Below are 21,287 nucleotides of genomic sequence, written 5' to 3' on the forward strand. Positions count from 1 at the left end.
CTCCACCTCCCCCAAGTTCCCAGGATTGCCAGGCATACTCTAGGGCAGCCATGTGCCGCCATGTCCTATGCTCAGGGCTTTTATTTCAGCTGGAACGCAGTGGAATGGAGTTCCGGCACTGCTTGAAAATGGTCACTTGGCTGGTGGCCACGCCCCCTGATCTCCAGACAGATCTCCTGATCTCCGAGCATGGAGGGCAATCTAAACTCCCCTCTGTCTGGATATCAGGGGGCGGAGCCACTGGCCATGTGACCATTTTCCCTGAGGGTGATTTAAACTTTAAAAAACTCCCCCCTTGTTCCAGCGGACCCAAAGTGACGTTATTATGCGTTCCTGGGAACGTGCGCGCACTTTGCACATGCACATGTGGTACCAGGGGCACCACCTCCCACTAGAAGTTGTCCCCTGTGCTGGCAACCCACTGAGTTCCACCACCTCTTTTCCCAGAAAAAAGCCCTGTCTGTGTTTGATGCTACTATTTATTTATTATTTATTTTATTCCATTTATACCCCACCCTCCCCGCAAATGGGCTCAGGGCGTCTAACAACATTATTCACTAAGACAAGCACATCTGCCGTGTACAGTGCACGTTACACCCTTGGTACGACCTTGTCTTTGTGGGTGTTATTGCCCACTTTCTGGTTGCTTCCTCCCATATGGCTTCTGTGCAGTGCCTTGAACTCATGGCTTCCTAATTTACAAGGGCAGAGTTCACCTTGCCGTAACGTCACTCCTTCATTCAGTTCCCTGGGACATTGCATACACCCTCCTTCACAGAACAAATGACATATTTCTCTTTGACAGAGGAAAGAACCTGTTCAGGAAGTCCTGTACCAGCACGTTTCCATAGCAAACATGCTTGACAACTTCCTGGTTATAAATAGCGATTGCTATATTGGAGCACTTCACAATTAGTAAAGAGGACTTCCTGATACGCCGCCATTCCCTATTTCTCTGGGTCCTTTTTGGGTGCGGAATTTCAACAGTATATAAACAAGAATAAACCAACACATGCAGCTGTCTTTTGATTAGAATCAAAGGGTTGGAAGCGATCTCTAGGGTCATCTAGTCCAACCCCCCTGCACAATTCAGGAAATTCACAACTACCTCCTCCTCTCCACACACACACCCAGTGACCCCCTGCTCCATGCTCAGAAGATGCCAAAACACCATCAGGATCCTTAGCCAAACTGGCCTGGGGAAAATTGCTACCAGACTCCAAGGTGGCAAACAGCATTACCCTGGGCATGTAAGAAGGGGCCATGAGAACTAAGCACTGATGTAACCCTTCGTGCTCTCCCTCTCATTATTTCCCTATGTGTGTGTCTGTGTGTATGTGTGTGTGTTATGTGTCATCAAGTCGCCTCTGACCTATGGCAACCCTATGAAGGAAAGATCTCCAAAATGTCCTATCATTAACAGACTTGCTCAGATCCTGCAAACTGGAAGATGTGACTTCTTTTATTAAGTCAAGCCATCTCATTTTAGGTCTTCCTTTTTTCTTACTGCCTTCCACTTTTCCTAGCATTATTGACTTTTCCAGAGAATCTTGTCTTCTCATGATGTGACCCAAGTATGATAGCCTCAGTTTTGTCATTTTAGCTTCTAGGGAGAATTCAGGCTTGATTTGATCAAGTACCCACTTATTTGTCTTTTTGGCGGTTCATGATATCGGCAAAATTCTCCTCCAGCACCACATTTCAAATGAATCAATTTTCTTCCTTTCAGCTTTCTTTACCGTCCAGCTTTCACGTCCATACAGAGCAATGGGGAATACCATTGTTTGGATTATCTTGATTTTGGTTCCCAGAGAGACATCTTTCTCTTTAAGGATCTTCTCTAGCTCCCTCACAGCTGCTCTTCCAAGTTTCAGTCTTCTTCTGATTTCTTCATTGCAGCCTCCCTTTTGGTTGATGATTGAGAGCCAAACTAAAAGTGACGTCTTACACAGGTTGGACACTAGTCGGCTTCCCTCAAGTTTTGATGGGAAATGTAGGCATCCTGGTCTTGCAGCTGTATGGAGAGCCAAGCTGTAAAACCAGGGCACCTACATTTCCCATCAAAACTTGAGGGAAGCCGACTAGTGTCCAACCTGTGTAAGACGTCACTTGTAGTTTGGCTCTGAGCCAAGGAATGATCTGCCCAGAATCAGCATTGCTGTCAGATGGCCCTCTAGCCTCTGCTTAAAAACCTCCAAAGAAGGAGGGCCCACCACCTCCCAGGGAAGCCTGTGCCACTGAGGGACCACTCTGCCAGGAAGTTCTTCCTAATGTTTAGCAGAAATTTCATTTCAACTCATTGGTTCTGGTTGGCTTAAGATCACTGCAGTCATACTAAAGTATGACAATGTTTAGAACTGGCTTATAACTTACTATCTATACCAGGGGTGGCCAAACTGCGGCTCGGGAGCCACATGTGGCTCTTCTAGACATATTGTGTGGCTCCTGGTGGTCTCTGAGTAGTGCCATGGCCATACATTTTATTTTAGTTTAGTTTATTTCCCTCCCTCCCTTTCCTCTTTTCTTTTCATGCCTTTCCCTCCCTCCCTTTCCTTCTTTCTTTCCATGTCTTTCATATTTTTAATAAAAATGTTGGAGTTGCCGGGTCTGACTCAGAAAATACCTGAGGACTTTGGGGGTGAAGCCTAGCAAGGATGTGACATCACTTCCAAGTCAAAGGTCAGGTGATGGCTCTTCCCAAGCTCCACCTCTTCCTGTGATGTCACTTTCAAGACATTCTGCCAAACCCACCTCTTCATCTGAAGTCACTTCAATGCATCATGTCTTGCGGCTCTCAAACATCTGATGTTTATTCTATGTGGCTCTTACATTAAGCAAGTTTGGCCGCCCCTGATCTATACCAAGGGTCCCCAACATGGTGCCCGTGAGCACTATGGCACTCACCAAGAACTTTTAGAAAGTGGGCCATGCCGGATCAGCTCTTCTCCGGCAAGGCTTCTGATTGGCAGTTGAAGATTTGATTGGCTGTGCATATTTTATTTTTAAAGTTTCTTTGGCAGCAGCTGCCACCACAACACAAGGCTCTTCAAGGAGTGACTGAAGGTAAGCCACAGCAGCCATTTTGTGGTTGCACCCACCATTCTGTGCCAGAGTTTGGCGTCTCCTGATCGATACAGTGAGTGTATGTGAGAGAGATTCCCTTGTGCCTAACAGAAGGGTAGCAAGAAGATTTCCACATGTGCCCTACTTTTAACAGTGATAAATTAACACTCTTCAGAAGCTAGCACACTCTTAGGAGGATTCTTTTTAATATAAAACAGCAAATGTTTTAAAACAAGGCTTTCTCTCTCCTCTTTAACCTGCCCCCCACCAACAGACATCAGGGGAAAAAACACTGTTTACATTTAAAAAAAAATTAAGTTACTTGGTGCCATGTTCTATCGTAGTCTTTATTGGGAAGTGGAGTAAAATTGCACACAGTTGAGTCATAAGGGGGAGAGGGGAGAATCAGTGTGAATAAAACAGATTCTGAAATTTATTTATTTAGACTGCATCACAGGGAAGAGAGAAACCTTCCTCCCAAGAACAGAAGTCCCCATTTCTCCCATTTTCGATTAGTGAAGGTGAGAGTTAAAGCTTTGAGAGAACCAAGTACCACGAGAGCTGGGCGGGTCAAGAAGAACGCTTCTGGCTGTACTCAATCGATATTTGTACGACTTGCCATCCATCGGGGGGGAAAATAAACATCCATCTTTTAAAACATCGCACTGTGTTGATTACAGAAAGCCTTTTCAGGCTGAAAGTACTAAGGCGGGAGATTCCTTTGGCTTGCTATCCACCGGCCGCCTAAAAATCAAAGATTGTTCTGCAGCATGCTTCTTTCAAAATGGAAGACCAGTTTTTAGGCCAGCGCCAGTGCGCACCATGAGTCTTGACGAAGAGCAACACTCAGTCCTGACTGCTGGGGCATGGTGGACGAAGAGAAGGCATAATCCTCCGGTTCGTACTTGAACTGAGTATGGCCATCAGTTAAGGCATCTTCAGACTGGCTTGGACCCTACAAGCAGGGAAACCAACATATTTGTCACTATTAGAGGTGATGCTTTCTGGGCACAAGTATACCATTTAATAGCAGTGTGTTTATATACACCGCTCTTCTAGACAGTCAGGTGCCCCATTCAGAGTGGTGAACATAAGTGTTATTATTATCCCCATAATATAGCTGGGGAGCCGGGGCTGAGGGGAGTTGCTTACCCAGGGCCACCTGCTGAGCTCATGTCAGTAGTGGGAGTCAAACCATCAGAGAGCTGATTCGCAGCCCAACCACTTAACCACTGTGCTACAGCAGCTCTTCTAGACAGACTAGTGACCCACTCAGAGCAGAGAACAAAATCAGTGTCATTATCATCCCTACAATACAGCTGGCAAGCTGGGACTGAGCAGAGTGGCTTACCCAAGGCCACCTACAAAGCTTGTGGCAGTAGTGGGATTTGAACCAGCAAAGTGCTGGTTTGCCGTCCCACCGCTAGTTAATGCCAATCAAGCATGTAGCATTCAGTCTTGTGAGGAAGAGTATAGCCCTTGGCCATTTGCCTTTCTCCTCTGCCCATTTTCCCAATTGCTCTTCAAATCTGGAGACAAGGTGGTGTTGCATACATCAACCAGCAACAGGGCTTTCTCGGTGGCGGCTACATATTTGTCAAATGCTTCCCAGAGGAAGGCCTGCCAGAGCCATTCCAATGGACCATTGAAGAAGGTGTTCTAGTTTTGATTCTGCCTTTTGAGTTAACAGTCATTGGATTACAAAAAAAATCATTTTACAGTTGGTATAAAGGGACTGTATGTATGTCTGATAAGCTCGTAAGCTAAAGGTGCAATGGTTCCTGCTATACTTTACCTGGGAAGTAGATTGTCCTGGATATTGTGATGTGACGGTAGGTTCCGTTTTTAAAGTGACGGTGCTTTCAGAGTTCGTTATGGAAGAAGGGGAATTGGTGGTTGAAGTTGTGGACCCTGAAAGGGAATGGTTTTAACAGATTTAGACGGCAACAAAGACATGAAGCAAAATCTCATGGTCACTACCCTTTGCTAGATTCACTGCCACGATTCATTGACTTCCAGCTCTTCTCATAACCTTGCGTGCCTTTCCTGGCCAACCATCATTCTGGTATTGCTTCTACCTGCATTTATGCCTAAGATCTTAATTTTCTGAAGTGTTAAAAAAAATAACACTCACACAAAAACTACCGGCAAAGATTTGAGGCGGAGCTTTACTCAGATTTGGATAGCACCCACCTCTGTTTATTCATTTCTGCCAACTTAATGAGATCTGGGCTGACCTTCTGCTCATGGAGGGGCAGTGGTTTAGTGGTAGAGTTGCTGGGCCGGACCCCATTGAGTCCTCCCCTAAAGGCCAAAACCCCAGAAAAGGAGTAATCCAGAGGAAATGCATCTGACGAAGAGAACTGTGGTTCTTGAAAGCTTATGCTACAGTAAAGTTGGTTAGTCTTAAAGGTGCTACTGGACTCTTTTCTATTTTGCTACTACAGACTAACACGGCTAACCCCTCTGGATCTAAGATCCAGAGGGGTTAGCCGTGTTAGTCTGTAGTAGCAAGATCCAGAGATCTAAGATCTAAGAGATCTTAGATCCAGATCCAGAGATCTAAGATCTAAGATCCAGAGGATAATGTGTCAATGAAGTGTGGCTCCTTCATTAGTCAGTCTAATCCCCTTTGAAGCCATATATGATCGTGGCCATCATGACGTCCTTTAGCAGTGAATTCCACAGTTTAATCTCCCATTGAGTCAAGAAGCAGCTGCGCAAGCACAACAGCTGTTGGAAGAAAGGCATGAAAATTGCTACCTGTTGAAGATTTGCCTTTGGTGATATTTTTAGGTTTCCTCTTTCTTGTCTGGATGCTCTCCTTCTTCATCGCCAGGGGCCTTGGCACCTTGACATGAACAAAGAGGAGAGGTATTAGTCAGATCTGGATTAATTAGCAAATGTGATTCCATTCATTGAGATCTTAATCGAGACCATGTTTTTTTCTCATAGTATGTTGGAAATAAGCTTCGCATAATAGTCACTAAGAGTGATTCCGCACACGTTGGATAATGCACTTTCAATCCTCTTTATAGATAATTTGGAACGGATTTTTTTGTGTGCAGAACAAAAAATCCACCTCAAACGATTGAGAAAGTGCATTGAAAGTGCATTATCCAACATGTGCGGAATCAGTCCACGTTCTGTTACCTGCCTCTGCATAGCAGATCTTTGTTGTTGGTGTCTTGTCTAAATACTAGCCATGACCAACCCTGCTTAATTTCCAAGCTCTGACATGCTTGGGCTAATGTGAACTATTTGAGATGCTAAATTGTTATTTCTGAAATTGTTACTTTGGAAATAAGGTTAGCATACTAAAGGGAATCTCAACAACAGTTACTGCTGTACTGACAAGATCACTTCTGTTTTACACATCTGAGGGCCAAGCTACAAGTGACAAATGACACTTGAATGGCAAGTGGATTGAGTGGAGGGCAAGTGAACAGGGAGAAATACACTTGCTGTTCAAGTGTCATTCGTCACTTGTAGCTTGGCCCTCTGATGTGCACTGAAAAAGTCCAAAACTAGACCTCTTACTTTTCATTGGCTTTTCACACAGCTATTCACAATTTTGCCATGCAGCTGTATCTGTCAACTGAGAATGCTCCGCATATCCCATGAAAGCTCAAACAACAATAAATCTTTAAGGTACCCCAAGATTTTTTGTTGGTTTAGATCGGCATTTCTATGCACATACATTTTCTCTCCCTTCCTTATACACACTAGAAAATGTCCTTGTCCTTCATGGGAGGCTATTTTTCTCAGCGGCAGTCCTTGGGTAACAGATGTATGAGACACAGTGTTTGGAGAACTTCCTGATAGATGTTATTCATTTCCTAGCCCCCTTACCCCTGGCTTTGGAGCATTAGCCATAGAATAAAATACTCCTCTGTCCCTGAGAGAGCTGCATTGATGCTCAAATCTAGATTACCACGTTTTGATGCCTTCTAATTTTAAAAAAAAAATTAAGAGGATTTAAGCTCCTACCCTCCAATCTTGAGATTTTCCATTATTTTCAAATTAGAGCACATTTAAAGGAGCAGCATTGGCGTATCAGACGAGAACATGTCCCTGACTCTGAGAGATGGATTGGTGGGTAGATAGAACAGGACTTTTCATCATTGAGCCCTAAGTCAATGTCAGTCTTCCATGAAACCAGTGATCTTGGAGCAGCCACTACCTACCATGGCAAAACTCACCGAGTTGTTGTGACGACAAAATGAGAAAGGGAGCAACATGTATGGTGCTTGTATAGTGCTCTGAGCATTTTGGATAAAGATGTCCTAGACAGGCATTCCTTGCTTTACCGTCTCACTGTCAGCCTTTTGGAGATCTATGAATGGCTTTTAATAGTTTGAACTGAGATGCATCCTGTTGATTTTTCTGGTTTTCTTTGAGTAGCTCCTGTGTTGTTGTCTAGTGTGATGTTATTGTTTTAGGGTATCTGTTATCCTGTTTTCCTGTTCATTGTCGACCTAAAGTGGCTTACATCTTTCTCCTCTTTCCATTTTATCCTCAAAGTAACCACTCCGTGAGGCCGAGTGTGTGACTGGCCCAAGGTTATCGAGGAAGCTACTGTGGCAGACTGGATATTTGAACCCGGGTCTCCCAGATCCTAATCTGTCGCTCTAACCACTACACAACACTGGTTTTACTGGCCTAGGAAGATTAGTTGTAGCACATACTGTCATTTTATTGTTTTACCACTGCTCTATTTTTTTTAAGTTTCTTTTACTGTAGTCTCCTCTAAGCACTGTTTTGTTAGGAGAAAGGTAGAATAGACATTTTATAATAAATGATTTTTTTAAAACCGTAAATGATGTAAAAGGCCATATCTTGGTCAATGTCCTAAGGAGTTTGCAGACTAAATTTTGACAAACAGAAGAGACAACCAAGTGGTGTAGAGCTGAAAATATTCTTCATTCAACACTTTTCTGTACATTATGATGTCAAATATTATTTCAGATGTTTTGCCAAAACTTCCTCTGAATATGCACTGTGTAAATTGAACTTACTTGGATAGGAGACATGCAATGGTATTTAAAAGTTGGCTGTGCTGATAGCTGCGGTTATATACAGTTATAAGTGGTCTGTATCTGACATGTAATGGGGTTTTTTTTATCAGACAGGATTTATCAGATATCATATCCAATTTATAAAAAACCCTCAAACACTATAAAAACAGTACCAAACGTTAGAGTACTTGAACTTTGTGATTTTTAAAAAGGTCACACGCAAATTTGAATATTTGGCAAGTTTTAAATACTTGCTGCTGCTTTAGGTCTGGACTTCACAGACATTTGGAACTGAGAGCTGAAATGAATTCAACTCTCCGAGCTGTCTCCAAAATTTGTAAATGAAAAAAAAAATGAATGGGGAAAGATTTGCCTGATGATTCAATATTTGTTACTGATATTTCACAGCAGAAGATTCTGCAATCATTGCCAATAGGAGACAGTATTCAATACACATTTTCTCTTTTTTTGAACACTAACTACAAGAGTTATCATTTTCATTTATAGTCCCCCAATGGAATGCCTGTAGAAAGGGAGTGATATGCAGATTCTTGTCTACTTCTTATCTGGGGAAGCTTCCCTCATTTATGGCCCTGACCTCACACTGTTGTCTGTTGCAGCAGGGAGAGGAAGATTGTGGGAAAACTGATACCATGGCAACAACATAACATCCCTTCTAGTGGGACCCCGGAAGTGAAACCAGCTCAGCAGTGTGATGTTCTAGGATTCCACCAAAACTCTATGGTAAAACCTACAAAGTCTCTGAGCATGGGTGTACAATTTTGTTATCATAACGCTCATTGGTAGACACTTCTCTCCATATTCCTCTTTTAAAGCAATGGTACAAAACACCATCCAAAACAAACGTCGTTAATATACCGAACGGCCTTCAAAAAGAAAACTTGGTACAAGGAATAGTTTATCACCATCCCCAGCCCTTGCAGAAAAAGAGCCAGTGTGGTATTAGAGCATTAGGCCAGGGTCTGGAAGTCCCACCTCCAAGTCTTCACCCTGCCATGGAAGATGGCTGGGTGATCTTGGGGCCAGTCATCCACCCACTTTCAGCCTAATCTACCTCATAGGAGGATAAAATGGAGCGGGAGAAGATGTTGTAAGTATTTTTGGGGTTCCCGCTGGGGAGAAAGCAAGGTGTAAAAAAACAAATAAAATAAACAAATAAAATAAAAAGAGAACTAACTGCTCTCAGAAAGGTCATCAATCTGGGGGCATCTAGGTCTCCTGGGAAAGGTATTCCAGAGCCTGGGGGACACCATGGAGAAAGTCTTCTCCTGCACATACAACAATCTCACCTCTAAAACTAGCACACTTAGAGTCTCTCTACATCTTACATGAGAATGCTCAAGTGTAGGGAGACACAATGTTAGCTGGGAAGCATAGTTTAAAAACACAGAGACAGCAGAGATCACTCCTCAGAGGGTTTGTTAATTTCTTTTTCGCTTCCCAGAAGGTGCTGTCAATTTCACCTCCCCTTTGGGAGACTCCAGACTACAGGTAGCACTTCACCTGGAGAAAATGGCAGCTTCAGAAGGTGGACTGTATGACATTACATCTTTCTGGAGGTGGAGCATCTCCTGCTCTGAGACCCTGCCCCCACAACTCCTCACACCTAAGCAGCAGGGGGAGGCACCTGGGACAAGAGGCACATATGCAACACGGGCATGTGGTTCCTCATTACATGGAAACTACGGGTCACACCAGGGTACAATTCAGTAAAAATCACTGCCAAACATTAAGTGTCATGGCACAATTCAGTGAAAATTTCTCCCAAACACTAAGTCTGAGAGCTATTTTTACTGAATTGTCCCCTGGCATGGCCTGAGGTTTCCTTGTCGTGTTGGAAAATGACATCATTTTCTGGCATGATGGGTGGGTGTGGGAGCTCGCTAGCTGGTAAGTACCCTGTTGCCCCCTGCTCCTACTGCCTGACATCCATTTGGCCCCTAGAGGGCTGGGCATCCTAGGGAGCCCAACCTGGAGGGACTGGGGGGGGGGGTTGGGGCACTGGGGGGGGGACTTACCTTGCATATTCACACAGTATGCACATGCTGAGGAGCTCCTGGGCCAATTGCTGTCCCTCCCCCCAATTGCTGGTGAGTGGGGGGGCAGAGGCTGGGAGCAGGGGATCCCCCACTCCCACCAGGCGACTGGTAACCCTATGGCAACTCTAGCTCTCTCCCCAAATTCTGGTCACCCCACCCAAATTTCCATGAATTTCCTTGGCAGCACTACACACCTATGAGGCCCACCTCCAAGCACAGGCTGAGCAATCAGTTAGGCAAGGTTGCCAACTCCATCTTGGAAAATTCCTGGAGATTTGGGGTGATGGCTGGGGACGGCAGCAGCTCAATGGGGATGGGATGCCGTACAGTCCACTTTCCGAAGCTGCCATTTGCTCCAGAGGAATTGACCTCTGCTGTCTGGAAATCAGTTGCGACTCTAAGAGAAATCCATCTGGAGTTTGGAAATCCTTTTCCAGTAATTCTGCAAAATGCCTGAAGGCACCCTTAATGGAGGCATCTCAAGGCTCTCTGGTGGCAGACAGGAAAGCTCAAGTATATGAAGCAGCCGGCTGCTTACCCCGTGGAGTTTCATGTATAATCCACATGCGTTGCATACGGGCTCCCCTTCTGCATTTCGTCTCCAGAGCGTCGTATTGGTGGTATGACAGTTCGTGCAACAGAGACCTGCACGTCTAGAGGAAGACTGAAAAAGAAAGCAAACAAATACCCTTAGACACTGTTGCTGCGCCCAAATGAGGGAGACGGAATAACAAAATTAAAGAAAGGAGGAGGAGGGAAACTCAGCTTAAACCCATTTCCTGGAAAAATGAAAAATGCCGATTTGACACAAAAGATAACAAAACTCATTTGTACAAAATAGCTGGCTGCTGAGATCACTTCGATGTGCAATTTTTTAAAAAACTGCTGCCTGCAACAAAGCTTGGTCATATCCCTTTAATCCCTTCCACTGAAGTGAAATGGATTTTTGCCAACAAAGATATTGCAGATCTAGGGCAAGAACAGCCAAAGAATTTTTAATGAAAGTGTTGCCTAATATTAGATTGCTGCGGGGACATATTCTTCTCACTAAGCAGCAACCAGCTCCAATTTTTTTCTACTGCATTCTATTTTCCAAAATTGAAAGAGGCAAATTTCAAGTCGCATCTGCGATGGGGCTTTTGGAATACTAAACACAAATGGTACTTAATTAGGGGCTGGTCATGTGCTTAGGTCTGGGCTACAGGATATCAACAGATCAAACTGCAAGCAGAATACATCCAGTTCCTAATGGGATGTATTCTTCAATTATCCAGATCTCTTCCAGTCTAGTGTCAGCCCTGATTATAGTAGGGAAGCCATACCTTGACTACCTTGATATGTGGTACCTTCACTGAAGGTGGTGATACAACTCTGAAAATTTTCCTGAATCTCTTGATGGTTTTGATTGATTGATTAGATTTTAAGACCGCCCTCCCTGCAAGCAGGCTCAGGGCGGGTTACAATCATAAATAAATTGCAATAAATAAAACCAATAAAATACATCTCAGTACCAACATGGATTTCAGCATTCCAGGTGGTGCACCCTTCTTCCTGTCCCTGCCCACCATACACAAGGGAAGAAAAGTGTGGAGGTGTGGGTTGGTGAAGCTCTAACTCCTCAAGCATGGGGAGGCAGATGGACCATATGTTCCCCTCCCCCCAGCAGGAGACCGGCAAGGAGGCTAATTAGATGGATCCAGTGCTGGCCTCAACCATATGCCTGGCGGAACATCTCCGTCTTACAGGCCCGCCAAAAAGATACAAGATCTTGGCGGGCCTGAGTGTCTTCCGACAGAGAGTTCCACCAGGTTGGGGCCAGATATAGAAAATGCCCTGGCCCTCGTCAAGGCCAGCCGAGCCTCCCTGGGGCCAGGGGCCACCAGTAGGTGTTTACCAGCAGATCTAAGAGCCCTCTGAGGTACATATGGGGAGAGGCGGTCTCTCAGGTATGCTGGTCCCAGTCCATTTAGGGCTTTAGAGGTCGGAACCAGAACCTTGAACCTGATCCGGAATTCCACGGGGAGCCGGGGTAGCTGCTGCAGTTTCCGGGTCAGGCCCAAGGGAAGCCCTGCGTTTTTAATACCATTGACCATGGTATATTTTTGGACAGGTTGGCAAAGATGAATACTGGTGGTTCCATTCCTATCTGGTTGACCACAGTCATAGCATCTACCCTATGGGTTCCTTGGAGTTTTAATTCGTTCCCATTAAGTTTACGAACCTCTACGTGGGGCCTAGAAATTTCCCAGCAGTCCCTCACTCTCAGCTTAACTGACCTCACAGGGTTATTATGAGGATAATGAGGCAGGAGAAACCATTGCATAAATGACATAAATAAATCATATGAAAGAAGGACTGAATCAAAATGTATATATACCGATAAGACATGGTTGCAGAGGCAAAACCTGAAATTTTCCTGGCTAGTAACTGAGTCTTGGCTGTTACTGTTCTAGGAGGGGAAAGGGGGAACTATACATTGCTTCTCTCCAATATTGGTCACGGAGGGAAATGAGAAAGATTCAGTTATTTCAGTCCTCTGGGGGAGGAACATCACAAGGCTGTTGAAATTCTATCCATAAGCCAAAGTGAATTGGTGCTCCTTCCTTTCCCAGTATTTCCCTTTGGAGGGAGCTTTGACCTTGCCTAGGAAGATGCTGCTTCAACCATGTGCCCTACAGTGTTTGTTTATACAAAGCTGGGCTCAGCCCTTCAACAGAAAGTGCTTTTGACAGCCAGCTGATAAGCCCTCCGCACTATGGACTTCCATGTATTTATGCAAAACATGTAGGAAAAGTGTCACAAAAAGGCTCAGCCATAAACCCAAAGAGCTGTGCAAAGAGATTCCAGTACCACTTGGGCTTGCATTACAATGTGGTGTTCCAATGTGCAATTCTTTCTCCTTGATTCATTTGAAATGTGGTGCTGGAGGAGAGTTTTACGGACACCAAGGATGGCCAAAAAGACAAATAAGTGGGCACAAGATCAAATCCAGCCTGAATTCTCCCTAGAATCTCATACCCTTCCACAAATTTTGTTAATCTTATAGGTGCTACTGGACTCTTGTTCTTTTCTACTGTTACAGATAGAAGAGCACAGCAATGCATCTTGTTAAATATTAGGGTTGCCAGGTCCCCTGGAGCCCAAACCAGGGGTTTTCCAGGTCCCTTTACTCCCCCGGAAGGAGATTGGGAGCCTGGCATTCACCTTGCCGCTCAAGGGGTTTTCTTTTTCGCGCACATGCTCCCAGCTTGCGCGATAATGTCACTTCTGGAAGTGATGTCTTCACATGGGAGTAAAAGGCTGGCCGCGAGTGCTCCTGCACTCAACAAGGGCAAGATTGGGCCCTGTGGGGCACGATTCCCCCCCAAACGGGTCCACTGTGGGTGCAGGAGCACACGGGGTACAGCTCAGGGGGGCGCACCCCCCACCAGCCAAGTAAGTGGGTGCAGGGGGTGGAAGGGTGGGAGCAGCGGATCCCCTGCACCTGGTGGGGGAATGGTAGCCCTATAGATTTCTGTATGGGGCAGAGGCAAGAATGATGGCACTGCCACTTCTAAGATCTAGTGGGCAACTTGATTGACCGAAAACAGAACACAGGGATTGAGGCATATAGCTCTTCTGAACATGCCCCTCACCCAGGAATGGTGAATCAAAGCAATTAAGGCCCATAAAGCTATCTAGAAGATGCTTCTGCACAAAAATTCTAATGCTCCGTAGCCCAGGAGAGCCCAATCTTGCCAGGTCTCAGAAGCTAAGCAGGGCCGGCTTTGGTTAGTAATTGGATGGGAGACCTCCAAAGAAGACCAGGGTTGCAGAGGCAGGCAATGGCAAACCACCTCTGTTAGTCTCTTGCCATGAAAACCCCACCAGGGGTCATTGTAAGTCAGCTATGACTTGAGGACACTCTCCACCACCCACCATAGCTAAAGAGAGATGTTATACTCCAAGCTGTGAATTGGTGCACGTGGGACTAGGACATCAGAGGAAGGATTGAATGGGCAGGAGAGGAAAATGTTTCTGACTCCAAATATAACGATCAGACTAAACCACTCACGAATTCACACAATCAGCAGTTTCAAGGTTGTTTACACACACACAAAGTCTTTATTAGCCTTACCAGCCTTTTCTGGGGTTTGATAAGAGGCCGATTAATGCCATTCATTTTGTGATAGAGCCCACAGGCGTTACACAGGTAGTGCCCGGTGCCATCCTTCCTCCAGAGTGGGGTGGACATTGCTCCGCAGTTGACACATTCTCTGCCATCGCCCGGGAATTCTTCCAAAAACTCTGAAATGGAAATAAGGACGGGGGGGAGAAGAGGATGAGTTTTGTTATATGCTTGGAGCTCAAGTTGGAGCCTTTTTTAATATTAAGAAGCACAGAGATGATTTTAAGTTACTGAACTTCTACTCTGAATTACTATCTTTTATAATAAAGAGTCCAGTAGCATCTTTAAAACTAACCAACTTTATTGTAGCATAAGCTTTCGAGAACCACAGCTCTCTTCATCAGATCCATCTGACTAAGAGAGCTGTGGCTCTCGAAAGCTTCTGCCACAACAAAGTTGGTTAGTCTTAAAGGTGCAACTGGACTCTTGACTATTTTGCAACTACAGACTAACACGACTAACTCCTCTGGATCTATCTTTTATAACTAACTTTCTCTCTAGCTCCACAGTGGAAACTCTAGTTCATGCTCCAGCACCTCTTGCCTTGACTACTGCAAACATGTTCATGCTGCTACACCTCGCTCTCTCATTCCTATCCTCTGTTGCTGAAGTCTCCTCTCATCGTTCTGCTGTACTTCCTGATCCTAAATTCTAATGTTGCCTTCTTATCTTCTCCCAGATCCAGCACGAACCATCTCTTCTTTACGTTTGAAGCACCTGCATGGCTTTGCCCCCCTCTTCTTGTACTCTTGCTGTATTTACCGTGATTCTCTCCTCTTGTTTGTTGTTCCTCTTTGGCGCTCTGCTTTCATTTCCTGGTATTCCCCTGCCTGAGATCCTCCTTCACCATCTCCACCATTCTCAAGTTCCTGTGGTCTCATGCCTCCGTCCTTTCTCTCTTCCTGCCCCTCACATCTACAATTGGCTCCAAGAACACATGCACAATGCTCTCTCTCTCATCACCCCATTCAACACCCCCTCCTCAAAATTCAGTTTGTCTTTTATTTTTTTTTAAATCAGTCTTGTGGATCTCAAAGTTTCAGAAAATTCAAGGAACAGAACCAGTCGCAGCTTAACACCAAACATACATCGATGGATTCCGTATTGAAGCAATTTTATGATACTGCCTTGGTAAGTATTAAGATACTTAAGATGCCAAGGGACTAAGGAGATCAACATTCCCCCAGTTTCAACTCAGAGGGCAGGGTGTGTTTCCAATTTTTTCCTGGATTAAAATTGGAGGATGCTTCTCCGCACATTCAAACAAATATTTTATTTAAAACGTGTCTGTGTCACCTCCCCACCCAGCTTACAGTAGGGTCCCCAAGTCAGTGAACAATCAAAAACATCAAAACATACATAAGACAAGTGAAAACCAGGGCTTTTTTTCTGGAAAAAGAGGTGGTGGAATGCAGGACTGCACAATGATGTCACTTTTGGTCAGCGGGAACAAGGGGGTTGTTTGTTAAAGTTTAAACAGTCCTCGGCGAAAATGGTCACATGGCCAGTGGCTCTGCCCCCTGATCTCCAGACTGAGGGGAGTTTAGATTGCCCTCTGCGCCAAGTGGTGCGGAGGGCAATCTAAACTCCCCTCTGTCTGGAGATCAGGGGGCAGGGCCACTGGCCATGTGACCATTTTCAAGAGGTGCCAGAACTCCTTTCCACTGCATTCCAGCTGAAAAAAAGCCCTCTTGAAAACAAATACTAAACAAAATACAGACAGGAAGAAGAGCCAGTGAGGAAAGACTAACTGACTTGGACAAACTATTCTCCTTGTGGAGGAAAATCCATCACTTTGGAGCCACAACCGAGAAGACCCTTCTTTAGGTCACCACCTATCTCCTACACATTGCATACATTTCTCATTAATGTCCAGCACAACAGACAGGCAGTCTTCCTGTTACAGCAAGAGATATCAGGGAGTATTGCTGTCTAGCATCCAGCCCTTGGTCTTCACCCAGTCATTCAAAGCCCAGGGACAGCAATGTACTTTCTAGGGAGTGGATTCCTCCAAAGCTATCAACTGCTTTGGATTCCTCAAAGCTATCATACCTTCTCTCAGGATAACATGATTGCCCATTTACTGGTGGGAAGAGAAGGGATTCTTTGCTACCAAGAGTCTCTCAAATTTTGACGGCTGCATCTAATGCGGTGGCTTGGTTTTAAGGCCCCTTCAATAGATCTTTCCAAATTCTACAGTACTCAAGCACACAGGGTGGGAATGCATTAAAGACTTAGGAGACAGTAGTTATTGGTTGGGGAGGGAGGGAGAAGTCATCAAGTCAGATTCTTCTTGGAAATAATACAGGCTCCTGATAAGATCGTTTATTGGATAATGGGATACCAAACTGTAGGGCAGCCACATCTGCACACCGCTAAAATATTGGCCAACTTGCAACTTAGTTGGTTCCAGAAATGGAAGAGGCTTCCATTTCTCCCAACTTCCTTTTCACTGACATGTTCAGAAGTTCTCGATGACTCCATGCAATTCTTCATGCAGCGCATTTGTGAATGAAGATTATTTTTGATCAGTGCTCAAGAATTGCATCAGCTTGACTTGCAATATTGGGAGAAACTTTCTAACAGTGAGAAGAACCATTTCAGGATGGAATCAGTTACTTAGGACTAGGGTTCCCAGCCTCCAGGTGGTAGCTGGAGATCTCCTGGAATTACAACTGATCTCCAAGCAACAGAGACAAGTTCCCTTGGAGAAAATGGCTGCTCTGAAGGGTGAACTCTATGGCATTATACCCCACTGAGGCCCCTCCCCTCCCCAAACCCCACCCTCTCCAGGCCCCAACCCCCCTGAATCTCCAGGAATTACCCAATCTGGACCTGGCAACCCTACTTAGGACTGATTTCCAACATGGCACCCATTGATGTATTCCCTGAAATCTTCTTGCTTCTTAAATCTGGGGGATAAAATGCAAAGGGTCTTGAATAAGACAAGGGAAAGAAAGAGAACAGGAAGCTCGGGGTCTCTGTTTGCCAGCTGAATAATTGGAAACCACTCAAGTTATTCTGGGAAGGCATGCCACAGCTTCATGCCTGTGACACGCCCCTTGACACAGACTCTTTTAGGTCTCTGGGCTTGGCAACCTGTCTTCACGGCAACTCAGAGAGCAAATTCTCCTTTTTTGGGAATTGAATCAAGATGGTCTCTGATTCTGTGCAGTAGCAGGTTTACTCTGCTACTCCTAGAAGAATCTGTGGTCTCTAACCCCTTTCTCAGTATGTATCAACATGCTGATGGGCCACTTGATGCTGTTGTTGAGATACTAAAGAAACGAAGCCGAAGAACAGGAGCACGTACAAAAGAGTTTAATTTTCTTGCTATCAAAACTCAAATATAAGGCACAACGAAATCAATTTTCTTGCTTCCAGAACACAATTGTAAGGCACATAATAAGCCAAAATCAACCGAGGCGTGAAGAATTCCCAAACTCCCAGCTGAAGGTGACAACGGGTTTGCCGGCTTGGAAATTAGGCCCCGTTTCGCACAATGTGCTTTGTCATAAGCCACATGTAAATCAATTATAGTCTGCTATTGCTACTTTTCTCTTTTACATAGAAGCGACATGTAAATCAATTATAGTCTGCTACTGCTACTTTTCTCTTAGAAGCTTCTGTTCCCGAATGATTTTACTTCATGAAGTTGCCACCTTCAGCCAGGAGTTTGGGAATTCTTCACAACGCCTCGGTTGATTTTGGCTTATTATGTGCCTTACAATTGTGTTCTGGAAGCAAGAAAATTGATTTTGTTGTGCCTTATATTTGAGTTTTGATAGCAAGAAAATTAAACTCTTTTGTACATGGTCCTGTTCTTCAGCTTTGTTTCATTTTTTTGGGACCACCCCCTCTTGGATTTGCTCTTCGTTGTTGAGATACTGCCTGGCTGCTGTGGCAAAATAACTATGGGTGAACAAACTGAAACTGAATCCTAACAAGGCAGAGGCGATACCAGTGGGAAAGACCAGAATTTGAGTCTAGTGGCACCTTAGAAAGCAACAAGATTTTTTAAGGTTATAAGCTTTCTAGAGTCAAAGCATCCTTCTTCAGATATCTTCAGATTAAACCCTTGAAGAATCTCGTTGACCTTTAAGGTGCCACTGGACTCATATCCTGCTGTTTGACTGCAGACCAACATGGCTGCCAACCTGAAACTGGTGGGGAAGTTTGCCGTCTTGGAGGCACTTCCCACATTTGAAGAGGTTCAGCTGACCTTTACTGACTCTTAATGGAGACTGGGGGTTATCTTGGACTGAGCAGCCTTGAAGACAACTCAGACTCCAGATGGTACAAAATAATACAGCACATTTGCTCTCAGGAGCATGTAAATTATCTGTTCTATAGTCATTCCATTAATTTCCAATTCCGGGGTTAAGTTTAAGCAGGGCTCATTTCAAGGGGGAACGCACAGGAATGCAGTTCCAGCAGTTCCCCAAAGAGCTCACATGTCAGGTGGCCCTGCCCACCTTACTTTCGGCCATTTTGGGCCTGTTTTGGCCTGGATTGGGGCCAAAACGGCCCGGATCAGGCCTCTGATGGTTGGTGGATCACTGTCCTGCTCATCAGCGGCCCGATCCTGACCATTTGGGGCACCTTTTCAGCCATTTTCAGCCCCTTTTTGCCATTTCGGGCCCACTTTCGGACCTGAATGGGCAGGATTGGGTCCAAAACAGCCAGAATAGGTGATCTCAGGGGGTGTGGCATATGCAAATCAGTTATACTAATGATACACTTCTGGTGATGGCAAGAGGCATGGTATATGCTAATGAGTTATGCTAATGAGTTCCTCCAGCTCTTTTTCTACAAAATGACCCCTGAGTTTAAGGTACTGGTTAGGTACCAGTTCTTGGATTCAATTGATAGTGGTGGTCATCTCCTAAAAAGCCCGGCACAACCTAGGAGATACCTATCCAGAGGACCAACTCTTCTGGTATGGCCTGCTGCCGCAGCTACATTCATCTTGAAGGTGCCACCTTGCAAATGGGTAAGATCAGCAATTGTCTGTGTCTGTGTATTCCTTGTTGTGGCTTCGACTTTGTGGAATGACCTGCCTGAGGTAGTCAGGAAGGCTCCCACACTTCTATCATACTGCAGAATATTAAAAAACCCACTTTTGCACAAAAAGAAGAGGGTAGCAAAATAGAAATGTGCAAGGCGGCATTTTTTACATTGGGAACAGGATGTAATTTTAATTTTCTGGAAAAAAAGAATGTAGGGCATTCCCTGCTGCCCCCCTTCCCGCCCGCAAGTATTCATTAGATATATTATACTGTTTATTTCATCATTCTCCAGAAATATAATCCAGTTTTATTGCATTTTCATTGTGTATATCATACTGGGTTTTATTACATTATTTTCATAATTCTGTAATTTGCCTGGCGTCTCAGTGAGAAAAATGGATGAAAAGAACACACATGCACAAACTATCAATATTCAAACAAGCCAGATGCCCTACAGAGGCATAAAAACCAACACAAAAAGATTAACTGCAGTCCTAAAGAGAGTTACACCCTTCTAAAGTCATTGACTTCAATGGATTTAGAAAAGTGTAACTCTGCTTAGGAGGGCACTGTAAGTAGCCTAAAATGGTATTCCTGAAACAGGTCTCAGACCCTAGAGAAGGCCCCCCATTCTGGATTGATTAGCAGATCATTTACCCCTGTCCAATACAGATAGCAGGAGCGAACACAATTGTTAGCCATTAATGTCCCAGTTTACTCCAGGAAACAAGCACGGCCCTCATGCAGTGGCTTTGAGAGCATCTAACTTTACAGAACATTTTCCATATTAACTTGTCATGGAAGCGAATCCTTTGGACCTAGGGTTGCCAGCCTCCAGGTAGTGGCTGGAGATCTCCCAGAACTACAACTGGTCTCCAGGCCACAGAGATCAGTTCACCTGGAGAAGATGGCAACTTTGCGGGGTGGACTCTATGGAATTATGCCATACCAAGGTCCTTTCCCTCCCCAAACCCCGGTTTCTCCAGGTTTCACCCCCCAGATCTCCAGGAATTTCCCAACTTGGAGCTGGCAACTCTATTTGGACCTCTGACTACGAGTGCCATTTGAGGTTTGGAAACCTATTCACACAAACAATGAAAGCTCTGTTCCTCCAAGACTGGGCAATCAAAGTAGCATATTTTAACAACATGCTTGATACAGAACAACTGTATTTGATTTTTTTTTAACCACACCATAATAAAAGCAGCATATTTTAGCAACATGCTTGATGTAGAACAAGTGTATTTGAATTTTAAAATATGAATACCCCATCATAAAAGGAGTATATTTTGAAAACAAGCATAGTGTTTGATTTTTTAATACCGCCCCATAGAAATGAGAAATGTAGGTGCTCTTGAGAAGTAAGCAATGTAGTACAGAAACCTGGAACAGTAAATGGATCTTGCTGGCTCCGAATGGTCCATAATTCTGTTCCCCAGATAGATCAACCAGATGGCCTGCAAGGCTTACAGAGAGGGCTTGACAACCAAAACCAAGCTGGGGTCGTGGACGCCCTCTAACTTGAACCCTGTCCCGTCATGCATGCTGCAAAAGATTGAGGCATGCCTTGGGGGCTAATAGGGTTGCCAGCATCCCGGTGGTGGCTGGAGGTCTCCCAGAATTATAACTGCTCTCCAGGCCCCCGAGATCAGTCCCCCTGGAGAAAATGGCTGCTTTGGAAGGTGGAGTCTATAGCATTATACCTTGCTGAAGTCCCTCCCATCCCCACACCACACCCTCTCCAGGCTCCACCCCCCAAATCTCCAGGAATTTCCCACCCTGGAGCTGGCAACCCTAGGGGCTATACACAGGGAACCAACCACATCTGAAGTTCACACCTAGCAATGGCAAGGTCAAGCAGAACATTATCACATTTTCATCACACCTTTCCATGAAGAAGCTCAGAGGTCTGTGCATGGCTCTTCCCTCTCTATTTTATCTTAACAACAGCCCTGCAGTGTAGGTTAGG

The 21,287-nt window shown here is 44.8% G+C and overlaps 1 protein-coding gene across 2 annotated transcripts in view; it reads right to left on the bottom strand.

Annotated features, from left to right (window-relative positions):
• Nucleotides 1-3,392: 3,392 nt before the first annotated feature.
• Nucleotides 3,393-21,287, bottom strand: part of GATA5 (GATA binding protein 5) — a 61,803-nt gene continuing 43,908 nt past the window's right edge. For both annotated transcript variants that reach the window (XM_054980669.1, XM_054980670.1), the window contains exons 3-7: nucleotides 14,259-14,428; nucleotides 10,680-10,805; nucleotides 5,827-5,914; nucleotides 4,859-4,974; nucleotides 3,393-4,018 (exon numbers count right to left, since the gene is read on the bottom strand). In XM_054980669.1, coding sequence (XP_054836644.1) covers nucleotides 3,863-4,018; nucleotides 4,859-4,974; nucleotides 5,827-5,914; nucleotides 10,680-10,805; nucleotides 14,259-14,428 — 656 coding nt within the window. In that variant the 3' untranslated portion in view covers nucleotides 3,393-3,862. The remainder of the gene's footprint in view (nucleotides 4,019-4,858; nucleotides 4,975-5,826; nucleotides 5,915-10,679; nucleotides 10,806-14,258; nucleotides 14,429-21,287) is intronic.

This window comes from Eublepharis macularius, chromosome 5, assembly GCF_028583425.1.
Source record: "Eublepharis macularius isolate TG4126 chromosome 5, MPM_Emac_v1.0, whole genome shotgun sequence".
Classification (NCBI taxonomy): Eukaryota; Metazoa; Chordata; class Lepidosauria; order Squamata; family Eublepharidae; genus Eublepharis; species Eublepharis macularius.